The sequence below is a fragment of the Barbus barbus genome (genome assembly GCF_936440315.1).
Source record: "Barbus barbus genome assembly, chromosome: 4".
NCBI lineage: Eukaryota > Metazoa > Chordata > Actinopteri > Cypriniformes > Cyprinidae > Barbus > Barbus barbus.
The window spans coordinates 15,094,001-15,115,854 of NC_136732.1; the positions used below are offsets into that span (position 1 = coordinate 15,094,001).

At 36.8% G+C, this 21,854-nt stretch overlaps 1 protein-coding gene across 16 annotated transcripts in view; it reads right to left on the reverse strand.

Moving 5' to 3' along the window:
* The window catches only part of LOC306864244 (nuclear factor 1 X-type-like), a 161,368-nt gene that overhangs the window by 14,388 nt on the left and 125,126 nt on the right, over positions 1 to 21,854 (reverse strand). For 8 of the 16 annotated variants that reach the window (XM_079408109.1, XM_079408108.1, XM_079408113.1 and 5 more), the window contains 6 exons: positions 16,859 to 16,921; positions 14,865 to 14,939; positions 14,302 to 14,413; positions 12,427 to 12,554; positions 10,118 to 10,192; positions 1,385 to 1,513 (listed from right to left, as the gene is read on the reverse strand). In XM_079408109.1, the coding sequence (XP_079264235.1) occupies positions 1,385 to 1,513; positions 10,118 to 10,192; positions 12,427 to 12,554; positions 14,302 to 14,413; positions 14,865 to 14,939; positions 16,859 to 16,921 (582 nt within the window). The remainder of the gene's footprint in view (positions 1 to 1,384; positions 1,514 to 10,117; positions 10,193 to 12,426; positions 12,555 to 14,301; positions 14,414 to 14,864; positions 14,940 to 16,858; positions 16,922 to 21,854) is intronic. The other 8 variants (XM_079408101.1, XM_079408102.1, XM_079408103.1 and 5 more) reach the window with 1 other exon arrangement.

The following is a 21,854-nucleotide window of genomic DNA, read 5'->3' on the forward strand; positions in this document are numbered from 1 at the left end:
TATCTATCTATCTATCTATCCCTCTGTCCATCCATCTATCTATCTATCCCTCTGTCCATCCATCTATCTATCTATCCCTCTGTCCATCCATCTATCTATCTATCTATCTATCTATCTATCTATCTATCTATCTATCTATCTATCTATCTATCTATCTATCTATCTATCTATCCATCCATCGGTCCGTCCATCCATATCTATCTATCTATCTATCTATCTATCTATCTATCTATCTATCTATCTATCTATCTATCTATCTATCTATCTATCTATCTATCTATCTATCTATCTATCTATCTATCTATCTATCCCTCTGTCCATCCCTCTGTCCATCCATCTATCTATCTATCTATCCATCCGTCGGTCCGTCCATCCATCCATCCATCCATCCATCCATCCATCCCTCTGTCCATCCATCTATCTATCTATCTATCTATCTATCTATCTATCTATCTATCTATCTATCTATCTATCTATCTATCTATCTATCTATCTATCTATCTATCTATCTATCTATCCATCCATCCATCCATCCATCCATCCATCCATCCATCCATCCATCCATCCATCCATCCATCCATCCATCCATCCATCCATCCATCCATCCATCCATCCATCCATCCATCCATCCATCCATCCATCTATCTATCTATCTATCTATCTATCTGTCTTATTTAGCACTGTCTGTCATTCATCCATCCATCCATCCATCCATCCATCTATCTGTTTGTCAGTGGAGCTAGTTATCATAATTTGGCAAGTTTTAAATATCTCTTTGAAAATAAATAATTAATAATACGTAAATTTGTGTGTATTCATCTACAAAACCATCTATAAAAAAGTCCATCTACAAAAAAAGTACAAATGCCACTGATTTGATGACAAGATTTGTGATGTCTAATTTTGGCACATTTATAATGTTTTCCTTCTCTTCCATCTTAATTGATAATAGATGATAAAAATACTTCAGAACATCTTTGAAAATGCAGTTTTGTCTTGAGTCTTGCATTAAAGGAGAGTGGATATGTACTTTGATCACTGCTGCAAAGCATTTAAAACAACATCTTACAAGCTCATGTGCATCTGGCCAGTGAAACGACGCCTCTAGCGGAGGGAGAATGAAGTCGGAAAATGGAGAGACCAATCACCAACCAATCACATTGACAGACAGACAGACAAAAAAGACAAATCAGCCTCGGTACAGAGGAGAAAGAGGGTGAGGGGTGGGGGGGGTCGAATGGCGAACGCCTTCACCCGACCCGACCTTGGCATAAACACGACCTCGCCTCTCCCCGAACGTCACCACATCCGACCCCACCAGGGGGCGTGAGGGAGCAGGACAGGAAGGGGAGGGATGTGGGGTGGGGGGGCTCTGAACTCTCACCTGGTCTTACACCTGCCAGCATGGGCAGCGGGTGATGGGTGAACGGCATGCGTGCAGACCTCGTATGGCCGGACAGAGCGCTGAAATCGAATTTCCCCGACTTCTTAAGAGAACCAGGCGACGAGAGTCCTGGTAAAAATGGGATCAACAAAATGGCAGAACAGAGATGTGGATTTAATCAAACAGGGTTTTTGCTTCTTCATCTAAAAAAATTCTTATCCATCTCAGCTTCTAAAATATGACAAATTTGCTGATAATAATACTAAAAATGATCTTTTAATTAGTGCTGTCAAACGATTAATCCAAAATAAAAGTTTTTGTTTACATAATATATGTGTGGGTGCTGTGTATATTTATTATGTATATAAAAACAAACACATGCATGTATATATTTAAGAAAAATATGTTGTTTATATATTAAATATACTTATATATAAAACATAAGAATATAAATATATGTATATGCATGCAAATATTAGCACAATATATGCTGTATGTGAGTGTATGTATATATACATAATAGATATACACAGTACACACACATATATTATGTAAACAAAAACTTTTATTTTGGATGCGATTAATCGCGATTAATTGTTTGACAGCAATACTTTTAATCTAAAGATAAGACACTGCTAGGGTTTTTTGTTTGTTGTTAAGTATAGAGAAGCCAATCACACTGCAAAAAAAATTATTATTAATCAGTATTTTGTCCCATTTTCCAGTAAAAACATGTTTAACAAAAAAAAAAAGTATTTGCCACTGAGGTAGAAAAATAAACTTTTATTTGAATGTATTTTTAATGTATTTTTTACCCCACTGTCAAATTGCTTTGTCTTAAGAATGTTAAAAATATATATTAAGCATAAACTTCACTAAATGTAAAGAAGATTTTGACTCAAGTAAATGCATCTTATTTTAAGGATGTTAATATAATTATACTGGAAAATAAGGTGAAACACTGCTTAAGAACGGTGGTTTTGCAGTGCTGACAGTTCCAGGGTGCGAGCTTTGCTTTGAAGCAGTGGAGTGCAGGAAAGAGCGGGATAGGGGTCGGGACAGGGCCAGGAAGGGTCTCTATGCAGCTGTAAGGGGAAAAAAAAGATGCCACGACAGCAGATCCCATAATACCTCATGTCAGTCTGTCTGTCTGTCTCTTTCTCGTACAGTGTCAAAGCATAAATGTCAGGATTTTGCCACTATTTCTCTCAGTTTTTACAGTGACGTTTTCAAGGACACTAAAAAACAAACAAAACAAAACAAAACTACTAGTGACATACATATAATGCATACACTACCACCAAAACGTTTGGGTCAGTACAATTTTCAATGTTCATAATGTCTCTTATGCTCACCAAGGCTGCATTTATTTGATACAGTAAAACAGTAATATTGTTAAATATTATTATCATCTAAAATAACTCTTTTCTATTTTAATAGGCTATATTTTTAGATGCAATTTTCGAGGGGTGAGAACCAGAAGGGCGTAAGTGACATTTTTGGTGAAATGGAGATTTATACATCAAATGAAAGCTCTAAATGAGCTCTTTCTACTGGCAAAAGTACTGTCATCTATGAGTGTATTATAAACAATTGAAATCAGTACACAAAGTCAGATTAAAATATGGTAAATATTTGTTTTGGCCCTCCTGCAAAGTTGGTGAAATGTCACTTACGCCTTTCTGGTTCTCACCCCTCGTTATTCCTGTGATGCAAAGCTGTATTTCAGCATCATTACTACAGTCTTCAGTGTCACATGATCCTTCAGAAATCATTCTGATATGCTGACTTGATGCTCAAGAAACATTTCTGATTATTATGAATGCTGAAAACAAATGTACTAAGTAGAAAATATATATTAAAAAAACTGCATTTGAAATAGTTTTTTTTATAACATTATGCATGTATTTATTGTCACTTTTGATCAATTTAATTGAATCTTGCGGTTTATTAAGTATTAAGTATTTAAAAATTATACAAAAATCTTACTGACCACAAACCTTTGAAAGGTAGTGTATAAATTTGAATAATGTGTCTTATTTTAGTGCTATATTCCCTGGTTTCTCTTCCAAAATCTCGATATTTATATACAAAAATGTTTTATAAGTTTAATGGTGTTAACATTTTATGTGTATCCCACTTACTTTAACAACAACAACAAAAACTTATACAAATACAAGTATTATTTCAACCCTGCTTAATAGATATCAGCATTGGCTATATAAAAAAAACAAGAAACAAAACACAACTGGTCTGCACTACCCATTTAAAAAAAAAAAAAAATCCAAAAGCTTTTTAAAAATTATCAAATGTTTTCAAATCCACAACAAAATACTTCGAGGTGAAAAGAGGTGAAAAAGAGATCACAATCTTAAACATCAGTGAGAAAAATGTTTAGCCATATAAAAGCAAGAATAAACTAAAATCTCTTTATTTCAAAATCTCTTCAAAAATCTCTTCATTTGTTTGAAACAACGGGTTTATCGGCACTACACCTCTTTAACAAGTTTCTACTAGTCAGCAAAGTTGATCCGTTTACAGATGACAAGCCAATAAAAATAAAAAAACACACTATACAAAGACTTGAACAAAACGAACTAAATAAAGTCTGCTAAAACCGAACATCTTAGAGTAAACACATTTAGTTTAATAACTTGTCTGGTTTATGTGAATGTGTGTTCAGATTGATTCCAAATTTCCATATCCTCGAGCAACCGCATTACTAATGCCAACTGAACAGGACGACACGTCTTCACAAACCAAATGCTAATGAGTAAATAAGCGTAAATGCTAGCTGTGTACAGACTCTGACATACAAGCACTCTTAAACTTCACCTGGGGAACCAAATCAGAGGCTTTCACTTGACTTTTCAGCGCAGAGGGAAAAAGTCAAACACAAGCGCTTCTGTTCCAGTGGCAGGTCCGAACGCTCAAGCCAAAAACAGGAGGACAGGCGGGAAGCGTGATGTGAGAATGATGAGGGAAATGAAAGCAGAAAGTATGCAATGGTTTGGTCTTCTCGTATATAACGCCGCATTAATGTGTCGTCCTGATCCTATAAATGTCAAACTGAGGCTGTGGGGCTGCTAGCTTCAGTTGTCCTGAGTTTGGCAGAAACGTGAGGGCTGAATATACGCCGGGCTCACCCAGTGACCCAGAAAGGCGGCCAAACATGTCAGGACTCGGGAAGGAGAGGAAAAGGAGTTTACCATCAAATCCTGTGGAAACAATTATCCTAAGTGGTGATTTAAAAACCTAATTATGCTAATGTCACATTTGAACAAATATCTGCCTCCCTGAAAGAGTTGAATGCCAAAAATGTTACAGTCAAAAGTCTGAGAAAGAAAAAAATATATATTTTTGACAAATTAATTGCAAACTATAGATAAATGGGGGGAAAATTGTGGTACAAAACTTCTTAGTGTACTTCAAAGTGCAAAGATTGGCACATTTAAAAGCAACTCTGTCTGCTGAAAAAAAAGAGTGTTGTGCAATGCAACAAAGTGTGATATTTATACAAGATCACTGAGAATTTTTTTTTTTAAACAAACAAACCGCACGATAAATCATTACCATGGTAGCTATGTGGAGTTACTGTGGGAGAGCTAAACAAATGTTGTTTCCTGTAAAGAAGACAATATGATTGTGTACAGCAACAAACAAAAAGGTTTTAAGGTTTTAATATTAATTTTAATATTTTATATATATTCGCTAAACACACACCTCCAGAGTTGCAGCTGACAGTTTCCATGATCTTACATGCACATTAGCTTGTGTATTTGTGTGTGTGTGTGGTAAAATCATGGGTTATGTGTTATTTCTGTGTCTTGTGCCAACCCCTACACTCGGGCAGTCTGGCAGCCAATCAAACGCTCCCGTGACCTTCCAGTCTCGCCACGCTAACAAGCTGGCCGCCAAACAAACCTTGACCTGTCAAAAAACGCCATATATAACGCCTCCTTACACGACACACACTCTTAAACAGACACACATTTACCATGCAACCATCAAAAAGTCCCTCTACAGACACATGCAGAAAATCACAAATCGTTTCTGCCATGAACTTACAGTATTAATATGCATGGGTTCCCAAGCCCTTTGCCTAATGAATTTTTTCAGTTGATTGATGCCAATTAAATAGTTTAAAGCATTTAAAAAATAATTGTAGATTCACTATGGAAATTGTAGCTTTTTCAGTTAATTGATTTTTAAAAATAAAAAAAAGCTTAAAAACATTTGTATGATTACATTGGTCAACAATTTTTCTGAAAACAATTTCTGGGCAAGAACTCCCTGCGCATCCATACAGCCTAGCATGGATAAGAGCAGAGAGAGCAGCGATAACCCTCTTGGGGTAAACAGAACTGAACCAACATAAATGTATTGCGGATATCATTTATGTTCAATAATTTAATGTAAACATTTTAGAAATGAGTTTGTTTAAAAGAGAAATCAGAAGGCCGAATCCTGACTGATGAGAGGAGTCGGGGATGGAGGAGGGTAAAATAACGCAAAAGCTGCTGATAATACTGAAGGACCTTATATATAGGTGCTGTGATAGGCGTCACATCCCTATAGGTAGACGTGGATCAGCTGAGAATCTAACATGTCCTGCCAGAACTAATTAATCTTTTTTTTTTTAAGGAATTTCAGTCATTTTACACTCAAAATGACAAATTTCTTGCCAAATGAATATCTATTTTAAAACGTTATAATTATAATGGATTTTTTTTTATTATTAATTCCAGTCATTTTACAATCAAAAAGACCAATTAGTTGCCAATTAAATATTTTTAAAAAGTCATATTCACAAAGTAAACTTTCATTACTTTTTTAAATCGATGAATTAAAAAAAAAATATTTTAGTAATTTTACACTCAGAAAGACAAATTGCCAAAAAATATTTTAAACCATTCAAAAAAAAGTATTAAACTAATTCAAAGTCTCTGCCTAACTCTTCTAAACCTCACATTTTTCATAAATTTCATGGTTTCCCATGCCTGTGGGAACCCCTTTCACTGCCTGACCCTCTCAACATAAAAAACAACGTCACAAACAGATGTTTACAGACAAAGTGGCACAGTCTAACAAGGTGAAAGAGAGTGCGGGAGAATGAAAAATAGGTGGGATGATATCCGTGTCGGCCCAGGGCGAGAGAAAGCGATGGGGGCGTATGAATGAAACGGCTGCTGGTGTGTGCCGGGCGACACCAAATTTAATGATAAATGACACTGTCACCTTGCAGCGTTGCCAGAGCCTCATTCAGGTAGTGAATCACCTTTGGAGCGTAGCGTGGTTCACACTCTCACACACACACACGCTCGGAGCGCCACCACCGCCTTCATCGGTGTAACAGATGTCTTCTGTAACCCAGTAGCTCCCAACGCTGTCGACACATGGAGGAGCCATCTGGACCAGAGCTCTGGTGCTCCACAGACTGTGTGTGTGTGTGTGTGTGTGTGTTTCGAGTGTTCAGGGGTGGGGTGGGTGTAAATATGTATATGTGTTGTGTATTCCCATGACATCAGGAGCACCTGAGCATGCTGGCATTTCTTTGGTGGGATTTACCCATGTTTCCCTAGATTAAGATCTGTGTGACTCTGTGTTGATGATGACGTGGGCGGCAGTGAATGTGATTAGATGTAGGTGGACCCTCGGGCCAGAAACCTACCCTGTGCAAGTACACAAGTTGCCGTTGTACGTACACAGCATGCATTCTTACATTACTGTCACTATTCTTGCGTAATCTATTTTGGCTTTCTCGAGGGGCTGATAGAGTTACCTTCAAATGTCTGTGCCATTACAGTCAATGTGAAACGCCCGGTCTGATGGATTTCAGAGTGAAACAGGATATTCAGCAAGAAACAAATGTAAGCAGGTCCTTTTTTTATCCAGTGGTAATTGATTGGACAGTGAAATATTGTCTTGTCTCTGTATGACAAAATAATAATAACAATAACACTTTTATAAAAACTATAAATTCAAATAAATGCATGAATATAATTAAATGTATAAATATCATATAATACATACAAATATGTAATAAATATATTACATTAATATAAAATGACAATAATATTAAAAATAGCAGAGTATACTATAGAATATAATAAAATAATTGTATATAAAATATAAATATTATATACTACTAACAACAATTTTCACATATAATAAATGCATAAAATAATACAACAAATTATAAATAAACCATTGTTAAATTTCTATCATTATTAATATTAATATCACATGATACTATTTAATATGATTTAAAAAATATGTTTAATATTATATATTAATATGTATATATTACATTATATATAATATATTAAAAAATACAAATGTACATAAAATATGAATATTGTATAATAATAACCATAATAATAATAATCATCATCATAATTAAAAAAAATATATAAATGTAAATTATATAAATAGTTGTCACGGTGCACACAGCAGGGAGGAACAAGGACACGCAGACGAGGACGTAAACTCAAATGATAACCTTCTTTAATGAAGGCAGGGCAGGACAAGGCAAGGCAAACATCAAACACCAGGGAGTAACGAGTAGACCAGACGACATACCACAACACAGACAGGACTTAAATACTAGGGATAATTAGACGAACATGGCTGGAACAGAATAAACTACTAATGACATCAAACGAGGACAGAAAACAAACCAAATATGGGCATGGAAACACAGGGAGGACGTGGAAACACAAGACACACACAACAGAGGTCTGACATAACTCCCCCCTCCCGAAAGGCTCGTCCCGAGCCGAAACAGTACTACCAGGGAGGGAGGGGTGGGCACTCTGGAGGCCCCTCAGGACAGACATGGACTGGAACACAGGACGGGGACCTCCAGAGCGGAACATACAGCCGAAGGCCGAGGTGGAGCAGGGAGCTCAGGAGGCCATGGCAGCCAGAACCCTTCTACCCCCCCAAAAAAATTTCCAAGGGGCAGCTCGGGGGTAACAGGAGCCCTCCGGCTAAACACACTGGAAAATGTTAAAAAGACCTTGGTCACTGTCTGGTCAATACGGCGGCAGCTGGCCAGCTTGACCACTCAACGGCGGGGATCGGTGAACTGGAGGAAGCCACAGCCGGCGACGGGCCGAGTGACCACGGACGGTGGGTTGGCCTTCCCCGCGAAACAGCGAACTAGAGGGGCCGCGGACGGCGGCGTGATACCCTGCGAACGGCGGGGTTGGTGAGCCGCGGACGGCGGCGTGATCTCCCGCGAACGGCGGCGTGATCTCCCGCGAACGGCGGGTATGAGTCAGTGGCGATCCGGCGGGCTTGACTCAGTGGCGATCCGGCGGGCTTGACTCCCGCGAACGGCGGCATGACTTGGGGGAGCCGCGGACGGTGGGTGGGCTTTCCCCATGGACCGCGGTGTAACTCCCGTGAACGGCGGGCAAAACTCAGGAACAACAAAAAAAAAACACTAGAAAAAACTGAACAAATCAAAACGACGCTTACTGTATGGTCTGGTCTTCTGTCACGGTGCACACAGCAGGGAGGAACAAGAAACACGGAGATGAGGATGTAACTCTTATAACAGACTTTATAGGAGACAGGGCAGGACATGGCAAGGCAGAGATCAAACACCGGGGAGTAACTAGTAGACCAGACGACATACCACAACACAGACAGGACTTAAATACTAGGGATAATTAGACGAACACGGCTGGAACAGAATAAACTACTAATGACATCAAACGAGGACAGGAAACAAACCAAATATGGGCGTGGAAACACAGGGAGCATGTGGAAACACAAGACACACACAACAGAGGTCTGACAATAGTATAGTAATAATATATAATAATAATAGAAATAATTGTAAAAACTATTATAAATGGAATGCATACAATGTATACAGTACATACTATATTCAACGGCGGGGCTTAATGATTAATTTTATTCATTTTTTTTCTTAAAAGATATTGTGCACTGACACATTTTGTACAACAAGTCTAGGAAAGTCTATTGGGAAAGTAAATAAAAGTGATCATGTCAACAGTTAAACTAACTTTAACTTGCGCAGAAACATTCTCTTAACCATTGCAGTGGTGTGACAACAGTTGAGCTAAAAGAGAATACTGACCATAAGAGACGTATTTGTGGTGTCATGTTATGAATTGCATTCAAACAATTTGTGGATCGTAATGAGGCATGAAACCGAGCTTGTGTTTTCATTCGCATACTTGTGTAGAGTATATTTCAGATGTTACAGCGTATACAGGCTTGAGATCTCATAGGCACGCTGAATAAACAGCTGAGATATTGCTTATAGCATGTAAACCCCTTTACGCACACGCACACACACACACACTAATTACAATAAATCCTGCATGGAGAAAAACTCTAAGTAAATATCTGGAAAGGCCTGCTGCTGTACGCAACACAATAGCCACGTTTGTAAGTGTTCATGTTTGTGAATGCTGTGGAAATCTGGATTTGGACTTCTGCTTCGGTCCACAGGGATCCTATATCACAATCTAACACAAACAATGGATGTACGGAGAGACTTCTGAGGCACAAAACAAAATGAAAGCACATTCACACGCCACAAAACACCCGCCACCTCCGAGCACCGGGAAAAAACAAATCAGAGAGAAGAGCTGAGGTGTGTGATGCAGCAGAAAGGTTGAAAGACAGACAGAGATAAGAGACACATTTCAGTACACTTGTGTGCAACATAATATGAGGGTAATGTGGTCTAACCATGGTAAGGAAACTGCACGCCATCGCTTTCGTGTTTTATCTTCCTCTCCTGCATACTGGCCAAATGGTGTTGCACTGAAAAACCCAAACAGGGGAAAAGAATAGAGTTAACAATGACAGAGAGGGGGAGAGATCGAGATAAATTGAGATATGTGGAACTGTTGAATCATTATCAATACATTATATATTGATAATGTATTGATACATTATTGATACAATACACTATATACACACTTAAATAAAAACATCATATGCAGGAGGTCAAAGACAGTATTGCTCACTATCTCCCAGAATCAACGCATTCTAAGTGCACCAAAACAGTAGAGGTGAAATACACACACATCCCACAAACCCTCTAATCAGTAGCTAAACTATGAGGAGTGGGGCAAAATAGTAAATGAGCATTGGCTGCGTCACAGTTCACATGCTAAGTGCTATGCAATATAAAAATGAGCGTGTCACAACTGGCACACCATCCATGTTAAGCAGTATGCAAGTGAAAAATGAGTGTTAGTTCAATACTATCCATACTAAGTACTATGCAAGCTAAAAACGAGTGTTAAAATTCCTATTCTATGCATACTTAGTATGCAAGCTAAAAACGAGTGTCAATCTGCATACTATCCTTAAGTAGTATACAAACAAAAATGATTGTCAATTCACATACTATCTATACTATGTAGTATGCAAGATAAAATGAGTGTCAATTCACATACTACAAATATTACTGCAAGTACTATGCAATATAAAAACGAGAGTCAAAATTCACATACTATCCATATATAGTATGCAGAACAAAAACGAGTATCTATTTGCATACTATCCATACAAAGTAGTATGCAATCTAAAAGTAAATGCATTTCAAATACTAGTACAGTGAAAATAATTTATCATAGGTGTCTAAATTGTATATATCAGGTTAATTTTTGAAGTATGGTTTCAGAAAGCTTTCTCACATCATTTTGTAAACAGGTATGCAAAATGGGGTGCAGCCAATGTATTTTGGGCGTCAAATCCAACATGGTAGAGTTTTGAATTTGTGGCGTGAGCACAGGATAATTTTTAACTATTGATTGCTTTGATTTATTGAGGGAATGGTGCATGTTAAAGGGTCTGGTGTGAGGATACAAGTCATGTGACAGCAGCACTGCTCAAGTTAAAATGGATTTCATCATCACATTCTGCCCACGCAACACAACAACAAAGCTGCCTTTTCACACTTACAAAAAAAAGATACCATGGTAACCATATTTTTCACAAAAAATTACCCCACTCGTGGGGTTCTAACACTGTCATCAAAAAAGCTTCTTGAGCCACTTTAAAGTTTAATCCCATTTGCTTTTAGCAGACAATATGGTTACCATAGTAAATATTTCTAATGGAGAGTCAAAATATAAAAAAAGAAAAGAAACTGATACAGAATAATACAAATAAAGGTCCTAATTAATAAAAAGCAGCACTATAAAGAGGAAAGAAGAAGATTTAAAGTAAAACTCCTCAAAAAGTATGTTGATATTGTAAAACTGTCTGGTTCATATGGTAATATGCAATAAAAAACTAAACCTGTGAAAATATTACAAAGAATATCATTTCACTTTCTTCTCTTTCATATCTATGTTGAGTTGATCAACTGTTCAATTGCTATTAATATCAGTACAATATACACAAGAAATATAGGACATATCAAATCAAACTTGTATTCTTTAATGCTTACGGTCTTTTATAAATAACATTTTTAGTGTAAACTATAAAATATTACATATAAAATGTTTCTTTAACCCTATAAGCTCATCACATTCACACATGAATTAAAAATTATTTTAAGTGCTTCTAAGATTTTAATTTAGCTGAGCCCCAAACAAACCCAACTAACAGATCGATTAACATGCACATGATTCTAGCTATCCGATCACAAACACAGAGGAGAAGAAAGAGAGAGAGGGAGCAAAAGAGAGATTAATGGGTTGATGCATAAAAGGAAGGAAAAGTCTGGTCCTTCACACAGCCCTTGTGTCCACTTATTCAGTGCATAAATGACTCAATCATGAGTCCCAGTTGGATTTGATTATAGATTTAGAGGTTAGTCAGAGTAGATGACATATTTCTTTTGACAAAAACAAAAAAACAAGGCTTCGAGGGAAGGTCTATCCTTCAAAATCTCTTTGTCACCACAAGCATGGCGTCTATTCTGACTACTCTGTAAACTTTGATTGGTGCAGCTCAATATAAAAAAATTTTTTTCAACAGATAAGTGGAGGTCAAGCAGAGCATGTGAAGAGCCAGAGGGCTGCTGGGTAAAGCGGCCGTACCTGCATCAACATCATTGGGCCAGCCACTGGACTGGGACACTCCCGGGGCAGGAGAACGGCCAGAATAGAAGACTTCGTCCACCGGGCTCTCCATCTCACTGTCATCAATGGATTTACGCTTGTTGGAGCTGAAAGAGAAAAGAAAGAGAGAAGATGAGGGTGGACTGGACATTTTTTGGGAGGTTTGGACATCTGGAAGGTTTGCATGTTGTTGTAATTGTGAAACCTCTGAAAATTCCTGAATAGAAATGAAGCAACATCATTTAGATGTTAGATGTACATTATTTACATCGAAAGATTTTTTTATTTGCTTTTAAAGGTTTTTAACTTTTCTTGACCTCAAAAATGGGAATGTTTCAAAGGAATAGTTCATCCAAAAAAACGAACATTTGCTGAATATTTACTCACACTCAGACCCATGCCAAGATGTAGATGAGTTTCTTTCTTCATCAGAACAGTTTTGGAGAAATTTAGCATTTCATCATCACTTGCTCAGCAATGGATCCTCTGCAGCGAATGGGTGCCGTCAGAATGAGAAACCAAACAGCTGATAAAAACATCACAATAATCCACAAGAAATCCACACCACTCCAGTCCATCAATTAATGTCTTGTGTAGTGAAAAGCTGCATTTTGTAAGAAACAAATTCATCATTGGTTTCAAGGTGGTTTAACTTTAAACCGTCACTTCTGACCAAAATACCAGTCCATTATCAATAATATCAAAATTAATTTATATTGGTTTAGATCTGTTTTAGACTGCTTTCTGTTTTACACAGCTTTTCTCTTCACAAGACATTTATTGATGGACTGGAGTGGTGCGGATTACTTGTGGATTATTGTGATGTTTTGATCAGTTGTTTGGACTCTCATTCTGACGGCACCCATTCACTGCAGAGAATCAATTGGTGAAAAAGGGATAAAATGCTACATTTCTCCAAATCAGTTTTGATGAAGAAACAAACTCATCTACATATTGGATGATCTGAGGGTGAGTACATTTTCAACTATTGCTTTAAATACAGAATATTACACTATAAAAACATTACAACAGAAATGTGTAATCTTAAAAACAGTCAACTCAAAATCATCACTGTTTCAAGAGGTTCACAGGTTATCTTAGCAGAATGAGACATTAGATGAGCAAAGACAGCAGAGCAAGACAGCAGAGCTTGAAGTGAATCAGACGACAGGAAGTGTGGAGTACCTCCGCGGGAGACTGGCATACAACTCCATCTCAGTCCTGCAGCGTTTGTAACATGACGACAAGTCGAGAGAGAGAAGGGACAGGAGAAGAGAAAGATAAAGAGACAAAAATGACAGCAATCAAACAGACAAAGGTGAAAGGCAGAGAAAATAGTAGGATAAAAGATAGACAGAAATATATACAGACAAAGAGGAAAGCAAGAACGTGTGAGTGCTACCAACATGCATTAAACTAGAGAGAGATCGATTAGTATATAGTCAGAAATGTAGCAAAGCTTAGGGCCAAAATGTAACAGAAATTCGAATTTGTTCTTTATTATTTTTTCTTTATTTTACATGCATAATATCTCATTTAATTCAAAAAATTATATTCTAAGCCTAGTTCATTTTAAAACTGATTTTAAAAATGTATATTATTATTTAGTAATTAAATTAAATACATTTAACATAAATGTAAGATACACAGTCCAATTTAAGTTTTGAATAAATTTAGAAAAAAACAAACAAAAAAAATTATCTTCAGGAAGCAACAAACAATTTTACAACAAATGTTGTTAAAAATGTCTGCGAGTAGTTGCAAAAGAGTGCTAGGGGGTCTGTAGAAAAATTGTGTAAAAATGTATAATTAAATATAAAATATGAGCTCTGTGCGTGTGTGTTGTGTGTGTACCTGGTCGATGGCGTGGACGTAATGGAGCGGCGACCCAGGTTGATGTTGTAATATCCTGGACTGTCAAGGTCGGCCAGAGAGAAGTTGGGTCCGGTTGCTGTGGCAACTGGTGCTGAATTAGATACAGACAGAGAGAAGTCTGATTAATCAATGACATCATTCATCTTTGTTCTCATGACAACATAATAAAACTTTTCTTCATGTCAGATTTAAGAATAATAGAAATCACAGAAGGTTACACAAGCTTATAAAAGTCAGAAAACAAACTCTATCATGGTTTCCACAACAAAATGAAGCAGCAGTTTTCAACATTGATTATAACAATAAAAGCAAATCAACATATTAGAATGATTTCTGAAGGATCATGTGACACGGAAGACTGGAGTAACGATGCTGAAAATTCAGCAATATTAATATATTTTTTTATTAGTAGGTTTTTTGGACTTTTTATTTGTATGTAACTGTTAGGATGATTTTAAGGATTTATAATAAGCCTTTTTCATTTTAATAAAATGTTGATATTTACGGCTGCTGATCAGAAAGATGCTGCTCATGTGACTTACTCTGTGACACACGGACCAACTCCGCCACGTTCCATACGCCTGACGTCACGAAGCAGTCCTGGAAACTCAAGTGCCCTGGAGAGAAAGAGAGAGAGGCCAGAAATGAAAACACTACACCGACAAATTATACTGGAAAAAAAAATACCCATATTTACTCATCTGCACCTGTCAAACACACGCACACACAAAATAAACTGGGCTCAATTGTCATAAAAAGGCCGGGAGCATATAATTACAGTCATCAGATGGCATATGTTCTCCATCTCTAAGGAATAACAGGCTACCCTGTACTTATGGTTAACTCCAACCCAGCGCTCCAATCTCTGCTAAAACTTAACGAGGACACTAAAAAAGCTTTATGTCACACTTAAGTATGAGTGTGCGATGCTGCATACAAATATACAAACGTATTTGCTTTCGCTGTGCATATGGGCTTTCAATATGTACTTTTGTGTGTGTGGGCAAAAACGGGTGAATGAGCCATGCTTCCACACCCATCTGTAGTGCTGGCTGAGGTCAGCGTATGTGTATGTGTGTGTGCCGGTTAACCACAGCGAGGCCCGCGCATGAGCTCAGTGTCGCCCGCGCCGCAGCCATGTGGTTCCCATCAGCCAATCACGGAGTGATTTATGAGCGTTCCGCCATTCTCCGTCACAGCCGGCCTTGCAACACTTCACTATAATAAGCTTGGATGGAAATCGCTTTCGCTCACACTCCGTGTTTGTGAGAGATTCAGGCGTGCATGTGACCTTATTAACGTAAATAAAGCAGCTTACGGTATCAATCAGCCCGTATTTGTGCATATGGAGGTCCAAGGAGAGCGCGGCTCACCCACAGATCCATCTGCTGACTGGCAGGCGGAATGGAAAATGGTGGCTGACGCATTGATTGTGTAGCGTTGAGATTTCATCACGCCGTTTCCACTATTGCTAACCAGAGCTGGCTCGCTCACGGCATTTAACGACAACTTCAGATGTGATTCTACTGAGTTTAAGTGGACTGCTTCTTGAACAATCAAGGCTTCTCAATAGTTTTTGCAGAATTTTAAGGCTCAGCTAAAAAAAAAAAAAACTTTAGAACTGGTAGAAGAACCAGTTTTGGGTGCCAGGAAGTATAAATAATGACTTTGCAGTGCAGAAGAAACATTAATACTTCTTGTAAGAACCATTCAGTGAACCATTTTTTTTTGTGTGTGAAGACCATCAAGAATTTACTATAAAGAATCTTTTGTGCAATGGCTCTTAATGCCAATAAAGAACATTCTTAAAAAATAAAGGATCCAAAAGTTCCATTTTTAGTTCCCCAAAGAAGCTTTCAGTTAAAAGTTCTTAAAGGAACAATTATTTTCTTAGTGTGAAGAATATTTTAATAATCTGAAGAACCTTTTGTGGAACAAAATGATTCGATGCATTTTTAAGTTTCTTCATGGAACCACAGAATCATGTTGTTCCAAACCTGTATGACTGCCTATCTAACCTTCTGCTAAACAAAAGTAGATTACCAGAAGGTTAACATTACTTTTTTTAAAGTAAGAGGTGAAAACTTTCTACCGAACATCTCCTTTTGACACACATTAAACGGTAAACTCAAAAACGTGGGGACTTTATGGAAGAAAAATAATGGATCAACTTCAAGTTGGACTGTACTTTCAACAAACATAATTTAAAGTTGTACAAACTCAAAACGATAATGGTTACATACAGATACTTCTAAAACAAATTTTGTCTGACAAAATGGAAGTTGAATTTTTATAGTGTTTTTTTTTAAGAACCTAACAGCTCTTTGGGGAACCAAGAACTCTTTTTTTGGTTCCTCCAGGGACCTTTATATTAAATAAAAATGTATTGGAGTAAATGAAGACCTTCATTTCTGGGTTGAATGGAATTAGGCTGTAAAATCCTTTTGGAACCTTTGAGTGTGTAGTTGTTTGTGAGTGTGTGTGTGTGTGTGTGTGTGTGTGTGTGTGTGTGTGATTTTCATTATGCTTGACCCACCATTGGGCGGAGGCTTGATGTCTGCTTCTCCTTGTTGGTTGGAGTTATCCGATTGTCCAGATTCTGCAAAGCCGACAGAAAGAGAGAGAGAAAGAGAGGAGGGGGAAAAAAGAGAGCCGATTAAACATGGGACGGCTGGGTTCAGTCCAAAGGTGCCTGAATCAATTAGCAGATGTAGAACATTCTATATATTCTCTGCCAGCACATATTCAATGTAGCGCTGAGACGACACAGCTGGAAATGAGACATGCAAAATGTGCTCCAGTTCTGGATCATTTACATGATATTCAGACAAAATCTGAACCTTTATACGTGAAATCTGATGTTCTGTCTTGTTAGTTGGTATTTGACTTATCCATTATCGTTCCAAAGTCTGGTAATGGAAGGATTCTTTAATGTTTTTGAAAGAAGTCTCTTCTGCTCACCAAGACTGCATTTATTTATAAAAAAAACAGTAAAAAAAAATAATATTGTGAAATATTTTTACAATTTTAAATAAATGTTGTCAAATACATTTTAAAATGTAATTTATTCCTCTGATGGAAAGCTAAATTTTCAGTGTCATTACTGCAGTCTACAGTGTCAGAAAATCAATAAAAAAATAAAACTATCATCAATGCTGAAAACAGTTGTGGTGCTTAATAATTTTGGAAACTGTGATACAGTTTTTCAGTATTCTTTGATATATTGAAAGTTCAAAAGAACAGCATTAATTTGGAATAGAAATCTTGTGTAATATTACAAATGTCTTGCTGTAACTTGATCAAATTCATGCATCCTTGAATTTGAAAGTATTCATTTCTTTAAAAAAATGTAGGTTTGATAACACAGATTACCATTACTATTGTTCATACTTTGAGTTGGTTAGTGAACAAATGTGTAGCCTTTAGTATTAAACACCACAAACTTGAGTAACTCCTCAAATTACATGGATTTCAGAATCAAATTCTTCCTAGGTCAATAAACAAAGATTATATTCTATTATTTTTATATAACAATATCAATATCTAGACATAATACAACAAAACAGTCTTTCGACCATGAAACAATATCTTTACTCCCGCAATGTAGACCCCAGGTGTGTTAAAAAACACAACTGGACTTGGTCAGTCGGGTCCAATGAAAAACACAGCCGAAACAAACTACCCACACCGCTGTCCTTTTTAGGCTTGAAGTTGCGCTGCTAATCTAAAATCTATAAATCTGCAAAATATACATCCGAGAGCAGCCTGGTGAAACCCAACTCTGCTGTATAGCTCATAAGATGTAGACAAAGGCTGGTGCGCAGCCATCGAGTTGTTTGGACAATGTCTCCATAGGCTTTTTATCTTAGAAAGTATAGCGATCTTGGAGCAAGACCAGACCCCTGTGGCTGTTTGAATTGGCCAAGACTCACTACCCGCTTTTTTCTATATGCGCTGAGGTTTTGACTAACTATAGACCTTAAGAAGGATGTCACTTGGTTACTTTGGCCTTTCCATTCAGTCTGCTGTGAGTATTGATGGATGTTTCACCTCTTTAGCCAATCATACTTAGTGTTTTTAGCATGTTTGCTAGTTGCTAGGAGGATTCTGGATAGTCGCTTGCTAGCCCAAGTCAAAAAAGCCTACCCTTCTATGATATTCTGGTCTGTAGATTTGCCTCGAAATTTAGCAGTGTGTTTGGCCTTAGCATGCACCGCTAATTATGTGTAGCAACAGAATGTGGTTTAAAAAACCAACACAATACGTTTTGAAGGAAAAAATGAACACGACAGCCCCCTCTTTCCTTCTTTTCTCTCTCTCGCACCCCCTCGTTCGCTTGCTGCTGTTGTTGTATGAAATCCTGGCAGCCATCTTAGCCCTTGCAGCCATCTTAGCATTGGCGGTACCAGAGCATTCCAGCTAGCTTAGAAAAGCACCCACACACAGACGCACTCCTCTCAGAGAGAGAAAACCTCTCCACCAGCGCGCTATACGCTAAAAGCCTCACAAATGAAGGTTATTTTCAGCTACTTGAGCTAAACGCTAATTGAGGGGGGAAAATATCGACTGCCGCCACGTTTAGTTTTTTGCAGAAGCACACTTACTGATACTGTGAGCTGATATGTAAGTAAATGTGCTTTAATCGCCTCAACTTAGTGTTTAAAAATATAAAAGTGTTATATATTATATTCCTTACAAAAACTACTATAGTGGTACCATGATATAGTGATGGTAACACATTGTTTAATAATTTAAAGGGGCTTCGGTCACCTCAGTCCACCTAAAAATCTGATTTACTCCTAAAAATCGGTTTTAAGAATAAATAAATAATAAAATAAAATAAAATTGATTAAATAGATAATAATACATAAATAATACAAATAAATAAATAATTTGTATATTTGTAAAAAAAACCTTTTTCATTTATTTAAAAATGTTATTTATTTTATTTTTAATTAGTTTTGATTTATTTTTCCCAATAAATTAATCTATTTCCATTTTTATTTTAGTTTAATTTTTTGTAATATATATATATATATATATATATATATATATATATATATAATTTTTTTCACTTACTGTTCATTTTATTTCAAGTAACTACATATGATTTTAATTACGGTTTTTAGTTTTAGCTACCTATAATAACCATGGAATTACCACGGTCCTTTTTTTAAGTAACAAATTCCTGCAATTCAATTAGATTAAAGGAGAAAAGTTATTCTAAGACGAATTATGCGACAAGTAAACTCTTCAAATTGCAATCTGGCAACCAGATGCAGGCCACTATTGATCAAATTTGATTGCATTCTAGACTGTAAATATAATTCTAATCAGAATCACAATTCCGTTTAGTTCATTTTAAAAGCCGTGCTACCGATGGATTCTGTGAATTCAAAATGGCTACAATCTGTATTGATTAGCGCCCTCCGGTGGTGTGGAAGTATGAACGCAGCTTAAGGCGATGTCTCGGATGACCTCCAATCCAATTAAATGGCACATTAGTGAAGCTCACTATGCAGAACTGGATGTGAGTGAATGAGAGAGGCCGCGCTATTGGGCACAGACAAAGCACAGATGAGCAGGGGGCCAGATCATCAAAACTCAAACACACAAAGGAGAGACTGTCCATTATTAGAGCACAGACTCCAGCCTATGGAGTCCAATCAACACTGTTATCAGCATGCAACCACACACACACACACACACACACACACACAGCTACTGCATCCAGCAATGTTCATGCTAATCCTTATCTTCCCGGCACACACAGTCAAAGGACCCCTGAACACACCATGCCAAAGATACTGGGCGACACACATGCACACACACACACAGTGGCAGTGTTTTTAACATGACAAAAGTGTCTTTACAATGGTAGAACACTTCTTGAGTAAGTTTCAAATGAAAAACCATTGTTTGACAGGGTATTTAAAACTATTACCATCCCTAAACAGCAAGTGTTGATCCATTTCTTAAAAGGCGCCATCTAATGACTCATTTAGCAAGCAAATATTTATAAGCGACTGCGCTTGTGAGAGCAAAGACAAATTTGTAATCATGGTTTTCTTTGTATAGGTAAAGTTAACAGCCTTGACCTATAGGGTGTCTGAAAGGTTTTCACTAAGACATTCTTCACTTTATTGCTCACACTTTGTGTTAGTGAGCTGAACAAACTCCAAATCCTGAACACTCAACTTTGGCACAAACTTGTCCTGCACCATTTGTGACGTGACTTTTACTACGCAATGAGATTTATGAAGTGTTAACCACTCAATAACCACAAAAAACTCCTAATGGAAACACACTAAAGATCTTCCTGGCATCACAATTAACGCTTCACAAATAAACATATCAGTTTACTGAGTATTACTTTGTTTCTAGCAAATCCATTTATAAATTGCAAAAAGGTTAAACATAATTTGTTACTTTTTGAGAGTGTTGGGATTCAATTTAACCTCTGCCTTTATAACAATTATAAAAAAACTTTATAACAATCTACAACATAACAAAAACATGATATCAACCAAAAAGCAAAGTTAAATAAACTTATGTACTTGATTTATTTATTTAAATTCAGGAATAACAAATAACTGATACACTAACGTTCAAAAGTATGATCTTTTTAAAATATTAAGGAAATTAATACTTTTATTCAACAAGGATACATTAAATTGATCAAAATTATCAGTAACGATGCTTATGTTTCAAAAGATTTCAAATAATATCCTTTTTAAAAAACACTTTTTTTTTTTACTTTCTACTTTCTATGAATCAAAAAAAAAAAATCCAATGATGTCCTTGAGCAAAAACAGCATATGATTTCTGAAGGATCATGTGACACTGAAGATGCTGAAAATTCAGCTTTGATCACAGGAATAAATTACATTTTAAAACTAATTTAAACAGAAAACATTTATTTAAATTATAATAATATTTCACAATATTACTCTTTTTACTGTATTTTTAATAAAATAAATGCATCCTTGGTGAGCAGAAGAGGATTCTTTCAAGTTCTTTCATGGCCTCTTTTTGAACTTCTTTACCGATCCCTAATTTTTTAAAGATTGTGTATGTGGAAAGTAAAATAAGTCCATTTTGAATTATATTAACTTCAAATGTATCCTTGCCCTAAAGGGAAAACATTACTTCTGTGTGTGTGTTTTTTTAGCTGGAGAGGCATGTTAGATCCCCTGAAATCAAACGTCATGGCTTATGATGACAAATACATGGAAAATGTATACTGCATGAAAATGTGCAATGCATTTCCCTGAAAAAAAAAAAGATATAAAAACCCAATGCACGCCTCCACACCTTAGGTACACACACACACACGCACACACACACCACGGTTCAGAATGAAGAGGCAGCACAGCTTTTCCAATTGGGTTTTGCTTAAGAGGTTTATCGGTATGTTGCTAAACATTCTGACCTTTTTTTTTAATCCGTAATGCGCTTAAAATGTTCCAAACCCTCCTAATCCCCACGGCGATCCCACACAGATGTTCTCTGAGCTCTTTTATTGGACTTTA